This window comes from Leptonychotes weddellii, chromosome 6, assembly GCF_054177405.1.
Source record: "Leptonychotes weddellii isolate Sample4059 chromosome 6, ASM5417740v2, whole genome shotgun sequence".
Taxonomy (NCBI): domain Eukaryota; kingdom Metazoa; phylum Chordata; class Mammalia; order Carnivora; family Phocidae; genus Leptonychotes; species Leptonychotes weddellii.
The window spans coordinates 11,468,409-11,483,980 of record NC_138374.1 but is presented as its reverse complement, the minus strand read 5'-3'; the positions used below and the strand labels follow the sequence as shown (position 1 = coordinate 11,483,980).

General features: G+C 38.9%; 1 protein-coding gene across 3 annotated transcripts in view; it reads right to left on the bottom strand.

Moving 5' to 3' along the window:
• The window catches only part of FAM204A (family with sequence similarity 204 member A), a 32,784-nt gene that overhangs the window by 8,396 nt on the left and 8,816 nt on the right, over positions 1-15,572 (bottom strand). For all 3 annotated transcript variants that reach the window (XM_081823425.1, XM_081823424.1, XM_081823426.1), the window contains exon 6: positions 6,927-7,016. In XM_081823425.1, coding sequence (XP_081679551.1) covers positions 6,927-7,016 — 90 coding nt within the window. The remainder of the gene's footprint in view (positions 1-6,926; positions 7,017-15,572) is intronic.

Below are 15,572 nucleotides of genomic sequence, written 5' to 3'. Positions count from 1 at the left end.
GACTCAAGCTCTTATTCCATTAAGACAGCACCACATGTATATCAACATAAAACTAAAACCCAAAATGAAAAGAGTGAATTGTAGCCAGAGTCCTCTCAGAGAAACCAAAGCCGAACAATGCAGTGCACTGGAAAAATTCTGAATGCGAGAGCAAGTGCGGGAGCACTCACGGCATTTCTGAGAAAGGACCACTTCTTAGATGTGAACCTAAAATGCAGCAACTATCTCTTCCAATGTATATTTGCCCCTCTTCAATGAGAACGCCTTCAGATTTTTTAGGAAACTGCTCTAGAAACAGAGCTTAGGCTACAAATTAATAATCTCTCCAAATTAGACAGCATTTCATTTATTTACCTAGGGAAGAACACAACTCAATCAATTCAAACATTAGTTTTTTTAAAAAGGCCATTCCCACCTTTGTTATTTAAATATTAACAAACTATCCACATTTCACCATTATTAACTTTACCTATGTTTCAGAATCCGAAAATTTAAGTCGTCTTATTTAACAAAATTAAAATTTATTTCTCAGTTTAATTCATACTGCCAATGTAATGAATGCTCTTTCTAGGTTACACAAAATAATTATCATGTTACAACATGAAGTACTGATGTTTTCAAAGAATTAAGTATAGTTGGTGCTGCCAAAGACCATCCTACTAGAGTCATTTACAGAAAAAATAATCTTTAAGGGCTTTTAGCTATACAAAGTTCAAACAAAATTCACAGGCAACCTCTCTTTCCCATTCATTTCTACTCTGACACTGTACAGTTAGAACTGAAATCAACCTGAGCAATATATCTAGTTAATGTAGATGTGATTCATTCCATGTTGTAGAAACTCACTGCTGCCAAACCAAGGGGGTTTCATTTATCTACAGCGGACTAACGTGAAGATGCCTAGAGAAAAATTCTCTTTCCAAAATGTGATATTCAACCTAAGTGTTGCCTACTTAATTAAATTTAGGCTTTTAGCACTTAATTTTAAAACATGCTTCTGCTGACTTCTATTAATTGGTATAATCTGGATTATAAAAACGATAATGTGTCAGAAAAGATCAGTACCAAAGGATGGAATTTTTAAGGATCACTATCAATGAATGGAATGTACTTCCAATTCTGGCCTTAGGTTAACAAGCCACAAATATGCTCAGATACTCTGTGTGTATGTAAAACTGATATATTTTTTCAAAAACAACTTTTTTTTTTTAATTAGAACAGTTTCATCAATATGACACAAACCCAAGTATATTTTTCCACTCTCTCTCCTCCAAGATTGTTAACGACAAAGAAGTATTTAATCAACAGGAGGGACAGTCCCAAGGCGACTACGTTACTACATGGCAAAAACCAAAGATGTTAGCAGAATCTAGGCTTCAAACATATGAATTTGATCTGTTCCCTCAAACCAGAAAATATATATCCTAGATGTGATCATTAACTTAAGGGAATGTGGCTCTGGAAAAATGTGTATTTGCTATGCCACAATGATAGTGCATGGACAAACAGCATACCACTGTTTTTGTTTTTGTTTTTTGAGGAACTATTTTCAAGCCTCATTCGCAGGCATGGTTCTACTTTTGGCTTCATTTTTTTCAATACCGATGCTGCCCTATTGGTTTCACAGGCTTATAAATGTTAAACATCAAAAATTAGTTTCCCTTATTATGGTTGGAAAAGGCTTTAAGAACTCTGGGATCTGTGCCTCTGAGCAAAGGCTTTATCAGCAGGTCCCAGTCACTGCTTCTTGAAAAAAGAAAACAGAACTGATTAAAAACCAATATACCTGATTTCCAAAAGGACACCTACCATGCACGTATACAGTTAATTCATAAAGGGTTTCTGCCCCAAACTCACAATTACTTACTTCTCAAAATCTCATCTCTCATAACCATGGTGATTGGCACCAAGGGGATAAATACAAAAAATTAAATCTCAAAGTAAACTATTTATTCAAGAATTCCATCTTGATTACTTTAGTTATTCTTCACGGGTGTTTAATGAACACGGCATCAGTATCTTTCCAAAGTCTGTGTCTGAACAGCAAACACTTTCCGGATGTTTTGCCATTTATACAAGTAAAAGGATAGAATACATTTTATTTTTTCTTTTAATCAGAATTCTTTAACCCCACACTAAATAAGTTTAATTTATTTTACTACAATCAGGCATTATATTCGTACGGAAGTAAAAAAAAAAAAAAAAAAACTTGAGAAAAATGTTTACTATCCTTGCAAGTGATGAAAATATCCTTTATTTCTGAAGCAATCTCATTCATCATAAAGGTAATGCCAAACCAAGGGGGTTTCATTTATCTACAGCGGACTAACGTGAAGATGCCTAGAGAAAAATTCTCTTTCCAAAATGTGACATTCAACCTAAGTGTTGCCTACTTAATTAAATTAGTAATCAGAAAGATTACTGCAATAGATGGAAAGATAATCCAGATAGATGAAGCAATCTCATTCATCATAAAGGTAATAGGAAATAACACTCTTTAAAATGGAAAATACCTAGTCAGTGCCATGCAATTCACATTTCTACAACAGCAGTGTAACAAAACATAAAAAAAGAAACCTAATATCCTCAAAGAAAACACACATCTCTGAGGCTGGTAAGGAGCTACTTCTGTACATTCTGACACGCAGCTTCCAATGGCAGAGGAAGGAAAGCTCACGAGTGATTCCTGATGAAGCAGGTAAGGATGGAGTTACATGGAACTGCTGGTGAGCACAAGGCCACGGTGACCCCATCCCCTCCCAGTGCATCATTTAAAAAAACTATATCCAATTCTCAACTGTCCAGGTTTTACTGCAAGATTTAACATATACATAAAAGATTATATAATCCAATATCTCATTTAAGACAAATTTTAGGTCTGGTTTGCCAGGTAAAGATGAAAAGTACAATTAAATAATATTTTACAAATCTAGTTTGGCAACCACCACAATAAGAACTGTCCCAAACAGTAAAAGAATCAGCAGTGGATGCTAAAACTAGTGGGTAAAGTATAATGACAGAGAGAATATTTATATAGTCTCAAATTATCTCCCATCTCTCCATGAGATACTTATTAATTACATACGGGAAAACAGTAACATTATAATAGTGTGGAGAAACCTGGGGACACTGCCTTAAACCAAAAACTCAAAAGTAACATCATTAATAAATGGGAAGAACAGAAATCATGTGCCTCCTGATATCTTGCATTGAGAAGGACACAGCATCATTTTTGTGATATTCCTGCCAAAAATACATGACGAAATAGCAGACAAACCAAAATTGAAGGACATCCTACAAAATAACTAGCCTTTACTCCTCAAAAAAGCTAACGTGCTGAGAAATAAAGACAGACTGAGGAACTTTCCAGATTAAAGAAGAATAAAGAGACTTGACAACAAAATGCAATGTCCTAGACCTGGAAAAAAAACCTCTTCTTTCTGCTTTAAAGGAAATCAGTGAGACATTTGGCAACTCCAAATGAGGTATATAAATTAGAATGAATGGCAAAGTAAATGTTAAATGTTAACATCGTGGGCACCTAGGTGAAGGTAAACAGAAAATCTTTGCAACTTTCTGAAAGTCTAAAATTATTTCAAAATAAAACTTTTTTTTTAAATCAAATGTATGCAACTCTTAAAATTTCAGCATTACTAACTTTACCTAGAAAACACACAGAGTCTGCAGTAAAGTAAATGCTTCTCTCCGAATTCCCCTTGCCTCAGATGGGGGTGCTAATCAACAGAAAAAGACAAAAGGAAAAACAGCCAGCCATGGATGGGTCATGTGGAGCCCACATTTTAATGCTGCAGACTAAGCCTTGCGTTATTCTTTCTTGTTACTAAACCAACGTCTGAGAAAACTTACTGACCTGGAGCCTCTGGCTGAATCACAGTCACCTTGTTATTTGGTAGAGATTACAAAATACACAACTCTCAGGTCTTCCAAAAGGAAGAATGGACAAACAATGACATGGGAACATCAGTTTGTGGAGTCCCATGATCCTTGAGGGAGAAGTAAAGACAAAGAAGTCTACAGTGTTACTGAAAACAATCAGGAAGCCAAACCCTAAGGCCCTGCTGGTTTTATTATGCTTCTATCCTTAGCTTTCCTGGACTATACAGTCATCTCAGAGATCAGCCACATGCTAATGGTACAGCATTTACTGGAGAGCAAACAGTCACAAATACCCACAATTTTTAAAGGGATTCAAGAGACACCGGCTCAAATATGTGGCACAACATGGACCTAAGTGGTACATTTAAGGACCGGTTCTCCAGAAAGTTTTGCTTCTGATCCAAATGAGGTGGATATTCAGAGAAAGCTGCCAAAAGCTTCCACACCTGCCTATTTAGATGTGACCAAAACTAATGACTGGTGTTGCTGCCCTATGCACCTTTCAGATTCTGAAAGCCCACTTATCCCTTCAGCCGCTACCTCCATCATATGTCCTATGTGCCCACCCCTCCCCATCCTTGCAGCCATATCTACTTTACTCAATGGACTCTCTTCCAGCTCCAAAGCATGTCCCTCCCCACCCTTCTCTGACATTTCAGGGTCAACTCCCCAAAATTTGAAGATGAGATATACTGATATAATTTGCTATACTGTGTATACTTGGAGGTTACCCAAGAAACTTAACCACTACCTCTAACAACAGTTCTATGGAAAAGTAAGTTCCAGGTACCAAAATAGTACCAATAAACATTAAGTGCTCTACTGTTGAAGAGAATTTTTTTTTTTTAAAGATTTTATTTATTTATTTGAGAGAGAGAGAATGAGAGACAGAGAGCACGAGAGGGAAGAGGGCAGAGGGAGAAGCAGACCCCCTGCTGAGCAGGGACCCCGATGTGGGACTCCATCCTGGGACTCCAGGATCATGACCTGAGCCGAAGGCAGTCGCTTAACCAACTGAGCCACCCAGGAGCCCTGTTGAAGAGAATTTTAAAGCTGGTCTTTAATACAAAGCTGATTTGTAGAGATAAGTGCCAGGTAAATACCAAGCTAAAGAAGCCACTATAATAACTGCCAACCGATACTTAAATCCTATCGAGGTTGTGGTACCATTCAACATACTATCAAATTCATTTTATTAAAATGTAATAGGGGTGCCTGGGTGGCACAGTCATTAAGTGTCCAACTTGGTTTTGACTCAGGTCATGATCTTAAGGTCATGAGATCAAGCCCCACGTGGGACTCTGCAGAATCTGCTTAAGATTCTCTCTCCCTCTCCCTCTCCCCCGGCTCCCCCATGCCGCGCTTGCACACCTATGCGCACGTGTGCTCTCTTTCTCACCAAAGAAATCTTTAAAAAAATGTAACACCTAAATCATTCTATTTGAAAACAGAGTGATAAAATGCTATTATATCCAATGAATGTTATAATCAATAAAATCAAAATATGGCTACTTTAAAGATGAAAGAGAACAAATGTCAAACTTAAAGCATAAGAAATATCATAAGCTGGGAAGGGAAGAATGAATCTTACAAGAAAAAAGTAAACATTAATTGTTTTTTAATGTCACTTTTTGAAACTGCCGTTTGTGCTGCTTCTTGCCTAAGGCCCAAACTTAAGCTCCAAGCTTCATAATTTCCTGTAGATTAGCCATTTAATAAATAAGTACACATACACAGACATGTTACAAACAGAAGTATTTACTGTGACAACTGACCTTAAAGGCTTGTGGGAAAAAAGATAACTTCTGAATCCCGAAGCCTCACTTCTGGACTTGTTGATTTCCCTACATAAAAACATACACCTCCCAAGATACTTATGGACAGCACCCAAAAATAGGAAACAAACCAACAAACATCAATCAATAGTGGATTTTTTTGTCATCGGTAGATGAAGAGCAAAATGGTGCTTCCACAGAAGAATATACTGAAATAGTTAAGTTCGTCACTAGTCTCAGTTTAAAACAAAAGCTCACCTGCAGGTGAGTAAGAAAGAACACGGCACGTGGCCAGCTGTTTGCACAGACGACTGACAGTGTCTCCATGTAATTAAACCCCAGGGAGTCTAGTTTAAGAGTAAGGTGAAGAACATAGGGATACACTAAGAAAGCTATGGTAGAACTTGTTCCCTAAAACGGACAAAAAGGAATCACAAAACACAAGAACAACAACACAACAATGCCGATATGAGCTCTTTATTCTACGTGTGACCTTGCCTAGTGACACCAAGCAGCAATGGGAGAAATATCCACCCCCCCCCCCAAAAGGTGCAAGTCAGAATCTTCTGAAAGACTTGTGTACTTGGAAAAAGAATATTCAATGTATCTATTAGTTTTATATTGTAGACTATAAGTTTTAAAAAGCTGAACATTATTTAGGGCTGAGGGAAAAGTTTAGAATATGCAGTAAGAAAGCATTTGGGGAAGGGAGGGCAAGGAAAACCTTGAGATGTGACATTAGAACACACAGCTGCCTTCAGGGAGAGTTAAACCGAATTAAAGACGCAAATAGAAAAAGAAAGCTGGTCTTTTAATCATAACTGGCAAAAAAACCTCTCTGAACTAGGTGAAATCTAGGGTGGAATATCAATCATGGATTATTTCCACCGAAAGTTTTAGACCAGAATAATTTAAAAACATTAAAGACAAAAATAAAACCCAGCACTTCAAAATAAATGGCAGCATGAGAGGGAAGAAAATGGGCAGAAAGGAAAATCTAAGAGCTAATATTTGAGGGGCGCCTGGGTGGCTCAGTCGGTTAAGCATCCGACTCTTGATCTCAGCTCAGGTCTTGATCTCAGGGTGGTGAGGTTCAAGCCCCACACTGGGCTCCACACTGGGCATGGAGCCTACTTAAAAAACAAACAAACAAATAAAGCTAAGATCAAATATTTGAATACCAAACTTAACTCATGGTCACAAAAAGAATGTACATTCATTTTAGAAAACTTGGAAATACTACAGTTGACTCACCTCTCGAGTAGCTAGCTGGTTGCTGAGTTCCTCAGCCTTCTCAATGTTCCACTCTTCCACAGCCTGGTCTATGCTCTTTTCAAGGCCTGACTAGAAAGCAAAGAAACCTAAAGCTTAAAAGCAGGAAAAAAAGGCAAACATTTGCTGGCAAAGACTATGTCACAGGTCTACACCGAACACGTTATATACGTAAATCATTTATTTTTCACGATGACCCCTGTGGTAGTTGGTACCACTCCAATTTACTGATGAGAAGGCCACACAGAGATACCAAATGGCTTATTCAAGGTCAGATAACTTCTTGAACTAAGATAAAGCAGATGCCAATACAGACTTTTAGGACTTCAAGGACTAGGCTTTCCCTTAATAACAATATAATATTAATGATAACAACAGTTAAAATGATGGCATGCTTATTATGTAGTAGACCCTAACTTACTACTATAAGAAAGCTCATTTATCCTAACAACTTCACAAAATACTGTTATCCTGTTTTTGAACATGAGGAAACCAAGGCCTCAGACTCACTAACGTGGCCAAGGTCAGAGTCTGGAAGGGGTAATGCCATCACAGGACTCTGGGTTTGCCCAGAGCCTGTGCTCTCAACCACTGTTTTCCTCTGCCTCCTTTCTCTACTGCCCCTTCCTGTAGCTTGAGGCCCTCCTTTAACAGCCCCTCTAGTCTTTGACGACGGGTATTAAGTTGGATATTAAATAGGGGAAGAATGTTACATAAGAGAACAAATTTTATTTTCCTATGGAAATGTTTTTATTTACTAGGTGAAGATGCTTCAGGAAATCATAATTAAAATTTTCATGCGATTACCAAACAGATGAGGTAGGATTCATCATACATTTATGGAAAGATGCTTAGACTTAAATAATTGAGGTTAGCTTGTGGAAACAGTTACCACAGAAAATAAAAAAAATATTTAAATGGTCTAATGTATGCGTCTCACAAGAAAGTTTTGCCCTAACAATGGCTTAGCCAGTGTGTCCTCCGTGTTTTCAGTTCCCAATTTCTCCCTCATCTAGTAAAAGGGACCCTAAGAATGCCTCTGCCTGTCAGTGCACTGCTTGATTATACCCATTAACCAAGAGAAATTTTGTTCTTGAGCAGCCTCTGTGGAAACAAGGCTTAAAAATGCCTATTTACACACACACACACACACACACACACGGAATACTAGTCAGCCATCAAAAAGAATGAAATCTTGCCATTTGCAATGATGTGGATGGAGCCACAGTGTATTATAAGTCAAAGTAAGACAAATACCATATGATTTCATTCATATGTGGAATTTAAGAAAACACATGAGGAGCACCTGGGTGACACAGTGAGTTGAGCATCCAACTCTGGATTTTGGCTCAAGTCATGATCTTAAGGTCTTAAGATCGAGCCCCATGTCAGGCTCCTCGCTGGGCGGGGAATCTGCTTGGGATTCTCTCCCAACACCCCCTGCTCACTCACACCCTCTCTCTCAAGTAAATAAAACTTAGAAACAACAACAACAAAACAGATGAACATATGGGATTGGGCGGGGGGGTGTGAAACAAAGAGGGAAACAAACCATAAAAGACTCTTAATGATAGAGAACAAGCTGAGGGTTGATGGAGGGAGGTGGGTAGGGGATGGGCTAAATGGGTGATGGGTCTTAAGGAGGAGGGCACTTGTTATGATGAGCACTGGATGTTATATGTAAGTGATGAATCACTAAATTCTACTCCTGAAATCAATATTATACTACATGTTAACTAAAGAATTTAAATAAAAATTTGAAAAGAAAAAAAAATGCCCACACATAATCTGCTCAAAAAGATTACAGAACACAGACCAGTAAGGTTATCACTAGAGTCCCTGTTGAGTGAACATCATCCCTTCTCACAACCCCTCATCCCACCTAAGGACTTGATAGGATGACACACTTATCATCCTTGCTCCCAACTGTAGCTTGAGACCATCATTCAGTAGGCCTTAGTCTCTGATCCTAGGCCATGTGGCTCTCCTGTCCTCTTCCCATTCTGGTCCTGTGATCACCGATCAGCGTCCAGAAATTCTTTTTTGGGGGCGCCCGGGTGGCTCAGTCAGTTAAGCAGATGCTTAACTGCTTTGGTTCAGGTCATGATCCCGGGGTCCTGGGATCGAGCCCCACGTCAGGCTCCCCACTCAGCAGGGAATCTGCTTCTCCCTTTCCCACTGCCTCTCCCCCAGTTTGTGCTTTCTCTCTTGCTCACTCTCTCTCAAATAAATAAATAAAATCTTAAAAAAAAAAATTATTTTTTGTATTTCTGAAGAACTCTTCTCACTGTCCAAAAAATATCCTGGACTCACTTTCCCAACATCCTTCATCCTCAGGGACCTCTAACTAATACCCCACCCCAGAGTCCATACTCTAGGCCAGTGACACTCCAAGTATGGTCTGTGCACCTGTTCAGGTCTGTGAACGGAGCCAGTCTATGAACTGAGCTTGTGCCAGAATGCAAATCAACTATGTGACTATACCCAGCTACATGACTATACACAACTTTGACCTTTTTTTTTTTTTTTTAGGGGAGAAGGACAACAAGACTTTCTCAAATCAGGAAGTAGTACACTGAGCTATATTCAGATACAAGCTCTGTATCTCTTGGAAGACCAATACTTTGAAAAGGCTTGCTCTGGGCCATGCAATAGACATTACCTGAAAGCTCCAGTTCCAAAGCTTTTTAAAATCTGGAATTCTCTCTGAACTCAAGATTCTGTCCTTTGACTTATCCCAAGTTTCAGAGCCAGTGAACCTGCGCTGTCTTCATTTGTAACCCTGCCCTGGCACCACTGTATTTATTCTGAGTCCTTCAGTCCCTTCCTGGATTCTCCTAGCCTCCCTCTCTGGCCTGCCGCCCATGATTAACCTTTTCAAACTCTAAGCCAGGAGTTCTCAAAGTTTAAGGCTGGACCAGCAGCATGAGCACTACCTGAAAACTTGTGAGAAATACACATGCTCTGAATCAGAAACTGGGGTCGAGAGCCAGCAATCCGCTGATGCTAAGCAGGCCGGAAGTTTGAGAACCACTGACCTAAGCGATACCTTCAACTTCCTCCCACATCTTACCTTGTTTTGGCTATTCCCAAGCACTTGTTTCTACCAATTTCACATCTCACTCTTCCTTCTTCTCAGTAATGTACTCAGTCCTAGGGCTTCAATTACCTCTTATAAGCTGCTTTATAGATCTCTATCTAATTCGAAACATCTGACCTCTCAACTATACCAAGATCTCTATCTCCAGCTACTTGCTAGTTATCTTCATACTGAAGCCTTGCAAAAAGGTAGGGTCTCCAACTTCTTGTTGTGCCTAAAAATAAGCTCATCACTTCCTGCCCTGCTTCCCCTTCAGAGCTGACCACCCACTTGGTCACCCCAGACAGAATCCTGAGTGGTCTTCAATGCCTCCAATCCTTTGTTCTTATTTTAACTCTTTTTGTAGGGTGTCTCATGTCTCCTTTCTGGGCTTCTTCAAGGCCTCATCATCTCCTGTTTGGAAGATGATAACCTTCTCCAAACTAGTTTTCTATCTTTCTGAAGTAGAGATACCATGTCATTAGCCAGCTTGAAAACATGATCATTTCTTTATTCCTTTTGAATCGCACCCAAATCCCTTCACAATAGGTTCCCACAATGCTTTCTCAGCCCCATCTTGGGCAGTGCTGTACTTCCCAATCTCTGGTCACATTTACCATTCTCTTATTGTCCCCTGTGCATCTGATGTGTTTCTACTGGAAAAAATCTTAACCATCCTTGTACGTCCCAGGTCAAATGTTACCTTCCCTACCTCTGCAGGTTCACTCACCAGTATACACCCACTGACCCTGCTTCATTCTGCCCCATGCCCAGTACCGAAGTGCCTTCTACACTGCTCTCCCCATGCTGTGCTGTCACTGCACTCCATGACTCTCTTCAGCACCTGTTGGTCTGTCTCACCTCCTGGGTTCCAGGCTCACCAAGGGCAGACCTGTATGTCACTGGCCTGGTGTGTCCCAGCACCTAGCCCAGTCTTCTCACACAGGAGGCACTCAGTCAGCCTCTGTTATGGAGTTAACGGTCACAGTGCAGTAATCCATGGTTGCATTAATACTGAAAGGGTCCCACCCAAATGAGGAACATTCATTACCTAACCACTGCTTTGACAAGTTCCCAAGAGAATTCCACAACAGTAATATTGGGGTAATAGTACCCCTATGATTAAACAAGAGCCACATTTTCTTGTACTTCTTGATGTATAAATCTTTCCCATTACTGGAATATGCATTTCTTTGAGGGCATGGAGAGTATCTTCTCCATCTTGGACTCCCAGAGCTTAGCACAGTCCTTGTCTCTAGAACTTTATTATTTGTTTTTACAATAGAAATAAAGCATTTTAGAAATGATAATAAATGGGCTCTCCTTCGGCACAGAATATTAGGTATTTCCTCAAACATATATGAAAATAAAATACTAACAGCAAACTTCAATTTTCCCTGAACCACCAATTCTGGGGGAGCCAGTTATATCAACCCAGACTTAATCTGTCCCAACCTTTCATTTCAGCAACCTGGTCACTAATGGCATCCATTCTCGGGCCTGCCAGCTGATTCCACATTAACAGCTCTATATGTTTCCCTCCAATTATGTAGGTTTCCTAAGATTAGTTAGACCTGGGTGCTGTACTACTTCACTCCAGGACCTAGAGTAATCACAGATGAGTAAAAAGGAATCCACTCTATTTTTACCACCAATACCCTAAATAAACCAGTGGTCTGCTTATCAGGTCATTTTGCTGCATCAACTTGTGAACTTACCTTTGGTTATCATGGAGCCACCATTTATAGTTAATGTCCCAAAGGTAGAAAACAAAAATATTCCCCTCTTCTAGAAACTTATATGAACTGCTGAGCTTATAAGTGTAATTTTCACTTAAAAAGAAGTCAGCTAGGGGTGCCTGGGTGGCTCAGTCAGTTAAGCGGCTGCCTTTGGCTCAGGTCATGATCCCAAGGTCCTGGGATCGAGCCCTACATTGGGCTCCTTCCTCAGCGGGGAGCCTGCTTCTCCCTCTCTGTCTGCCTGACGCTCCACCTGCTTGTGCTCTCCCTCTCTATCTTTGTCAAATAAATAAATAAAATCTTAAAAAAAAAAAAAAGTCAGCTAAAACTACAAATCTATCTCTTCACCATCAACCCAACTCCCATTCCCCCAGCCATTCAGAGCACTGGCACAATAGAGTAGAAAGAGCACTGGAACAGAAGTCAGGAGAGGTGGTCACGGCTCCCAGCAAATGAGATTTCCTTAAAGGAAGAGCAAAGCCTCAGTTTCCTTCAAGGAAATGAGACGACAGGCCTGATAACCAAAATTCTCTCCTAGATATAAAATTCCACTTACATATTCAACTTTGTTTTCAGCTCTTCTAAAAGTTTTTTTTTTTTAATTCAACAAAATTTCATCAGATAGAACTGTTTCTTTTTTCTCTCCCTTTTCCCCTTTTTCTTTCTTTTTTTTTTTTTTTTTGGACAATTTACTTAAGTAAAATATAACAGTTCCTTTTGGCTCTGAAAAATTTCTGGTTCCATATGCACACCCAAACTTTCTGCTTCTATAAGAAGATATTAACATTGCAAATACACTCAAAATGCTAACATTAGTAAAAAAGAAAAAAAAAAATCTTAAGGTAAAACATTTCCATCATGTTAAAACTGTAAGTTAATAACGGTTTACAAAGAACATGGCTGGTGAGGTCAGACCCAGGGGTTCAAATTCTAGCTCCTCTACTTACTGGCCAAGAAACTTGGTGATTCCTAAACCTCTACAGGTTATAGTTACCTCACCTGCAAAAAGAGAGTAATACCACATCCTCTGCAAGTTTATGGTAGGGGTCAAAGAAAATATATGTAAAATACTGAGCAAAACTTTAGAATATAGCATCATCTGATAAATAAGCTGTTCATATTATTTTATCTAAATATCAGGATACCATTAAAACCAAAAGAAGGCCTAGCTCCATATGGCTACAGACCTCATCATAACTCATCAAGGCCTCAGCCCCAAGCATAAATAAGATGCAAGAATTCAACTTTGAGTCAGTAAGTAGTCTCATGAAGTAAGGTCTGATTACTTAAGTGTTCTAAAAAATCTTAAGTTGAACCCAAGAGTACCTTTACTGGAATTATCTCTGATGTCTCTCATAGCACAGAAGTGGGACTGATGATACTCTGCAGGGCCTCGGTGTGCTTTTTGTCAGGAATCACAATTTAGCTTAAGATATATACACCTCAATACAGTCAAACAAATTTAGAGATGGCACTTTGGCCATAGGTGGAAAAACATCCAAGGCCAGTATCTAACGGGTTCCCACGAGGCCATAAATAACCTCTAATTAACAGTTTCGCTGCAGACGGGTCAAGGAGACAAATATCAAAGAAATGTATGGGTATGAGGTTTAACATGAAGGACCAATCATCCACATGTGCATATGCAAAATCTCTTTCAACATGTGATTAAAGCTCCTTCAGTCAAACTGAACAATATATTTCTATAGAAATTTTGCTACTAAATATTTGGATAATATATTCTATTTTTAAAGCTTAATACAAATGAACCATCCACTGAAGTCTGCTGTGACTAATTAAACCTAATATTTAAGGGAAAAAGAATTAGGTAATCTCTCCATAAAGAAGGGGTAAAATAAAGAACTAAAAATTAGCGGTGTTACCTTTATGTATAAATCATACCTACTTAAATTATTTGGGGGGTTTTTTTTGTTTTTTTAAAAGATTTTATTTATTTATTTGACAGAGAGAGAGACAGCGAGAGAGGGAACACAAGCAGGGGGAGTGGGAGAGGGAGAAGCAGGCTTCCCGCTGAGCAGAGAGCTCGAGTGGGGCTCGATCCCAGGACCCTGGGATCATGACCTGAGCCGAAGGCAGACGCTTAATGACTGAGCCACCCAGGCGCCCCTACTTAAATTATTTGAATCACCACCTGGGGATCAAAAGATAATGCTTTGTAATTATGTAACTGATACCAGGGGAAGTCATGGTACCACTCCAACCCTCCCCTCCACCACCACCACTTCTGCCCCCTCCAGACCACTACCCTACATCCCTCCCCCACCACCCCCTACCCCCTACCCAGGCAGTCTTTTATCTCATCTGTGTATTGGAGTTCCAAGTAAGATTTTGGTTGGAAAAAGCATTCTACTAAAAAAAATAAATTTGAAAAAAGCTACACTATACAATTAAAGTTTCTTCTCATAAACAACTAAAAAAATTATCAAAGACATTGTGCAATTACTCTTAAAACTCTTAAAACTTAACTCTAGTTTTTCAGGCCAAAAAGTATACATTAAGTATATATAAAACCACTTCAATAATGACTGCTGACTAATCAAGCTGATTCAACTAAAGAATACTTGAGATATTTGTAATGAAATTAATGAGTAAAATTTGTTCTAAAGAAATTCCTACAAAGATTCAAAATAATTATGTTGTGATTACAGAATTATTAATAAATCCCAGAACTACAGAAACACTATTATAGCTGTAATTAACACAAAGAACACTTTAAAACAGCTTTGGATATTAAGAAAATTTTATTTAAAAAAAAAAATCCTCTCTGCATTGTCAGGAAAGCAGGTGACAGCAGTTTGTAAATACACATCCTTGGTTGAGCAAGTTTTAGCTTGGCAGTGTTCCAAAAAAAGAAGGAAGGAAGGAAGCAAGCAAAGAAAAAAGGAAAGAAAACATGGGGGTGGGGGGTACTACACAACAGACACAGATTAAGAAGTTTTGTTTTACCATTCTTGAGGACTGAGAGAATACAGAATAAAAGGGCTCTCTCAGCTATGGTAACAGATGAGCCTCTGCTCCAGAGAAATAAAATAATGGACTAGAAATCCATGTGAATTTTGTCCAAACCGCATCACAGATTTTCATGATCCTCTCTGGATTTCTTGAGCAGTAGCTACTATCGGCTGGACTTACATTTATTCTTAGCTTTTATCTTGGTGCCTCCAATGTAGACATTCTTTAATGTCTATTTACTCTGTTGGATTCACAGTAGATTTTAGCATGACAGCAAGAGGGGCGCATGTAAAACAGGGAGACAGTGATCCCAAACCAAAGGAGAAGCGCAAATCTGTGGATTTGCAAGAGAATATGACACAATCTGGCCTCACTAAACACTTCTTTTCCTTTTATGCTTGCATTTATTTATAGAATAGTAAGTGCTGGCAAAATCCTGGGCAGAGGCAAGCCTGGCCAGCACCAGTTTCCTTGTTTAGAAAAATGCCATAACTTTCTTAGTCAGCTGTCATTCGTACAGAGCAATGTCTACTGTTAAGAAAATCCAAACTCATAAAATAGACTGCGTGATCACAAAAGGATTTAGAGAGGACTCCCTTAAACAGAAATCTTGTTTTTAAAATGTTTGACTTAAATTTCTTTTCCTAGAGTCCATCTAATGTATTATGTGAAACAGAACACTAGTTCATAAAACTGAGTTGTTTAAAAGATTTCACATGTCATTCTAACCTTTATTAAGGTTACTCCATACAAATCTCAAATTTTAGACAATGAATAAGAATTAGCCATATCTGGCCAGTATCAAGAAGGTACAATTTCATATACGTAGGTTAAAAA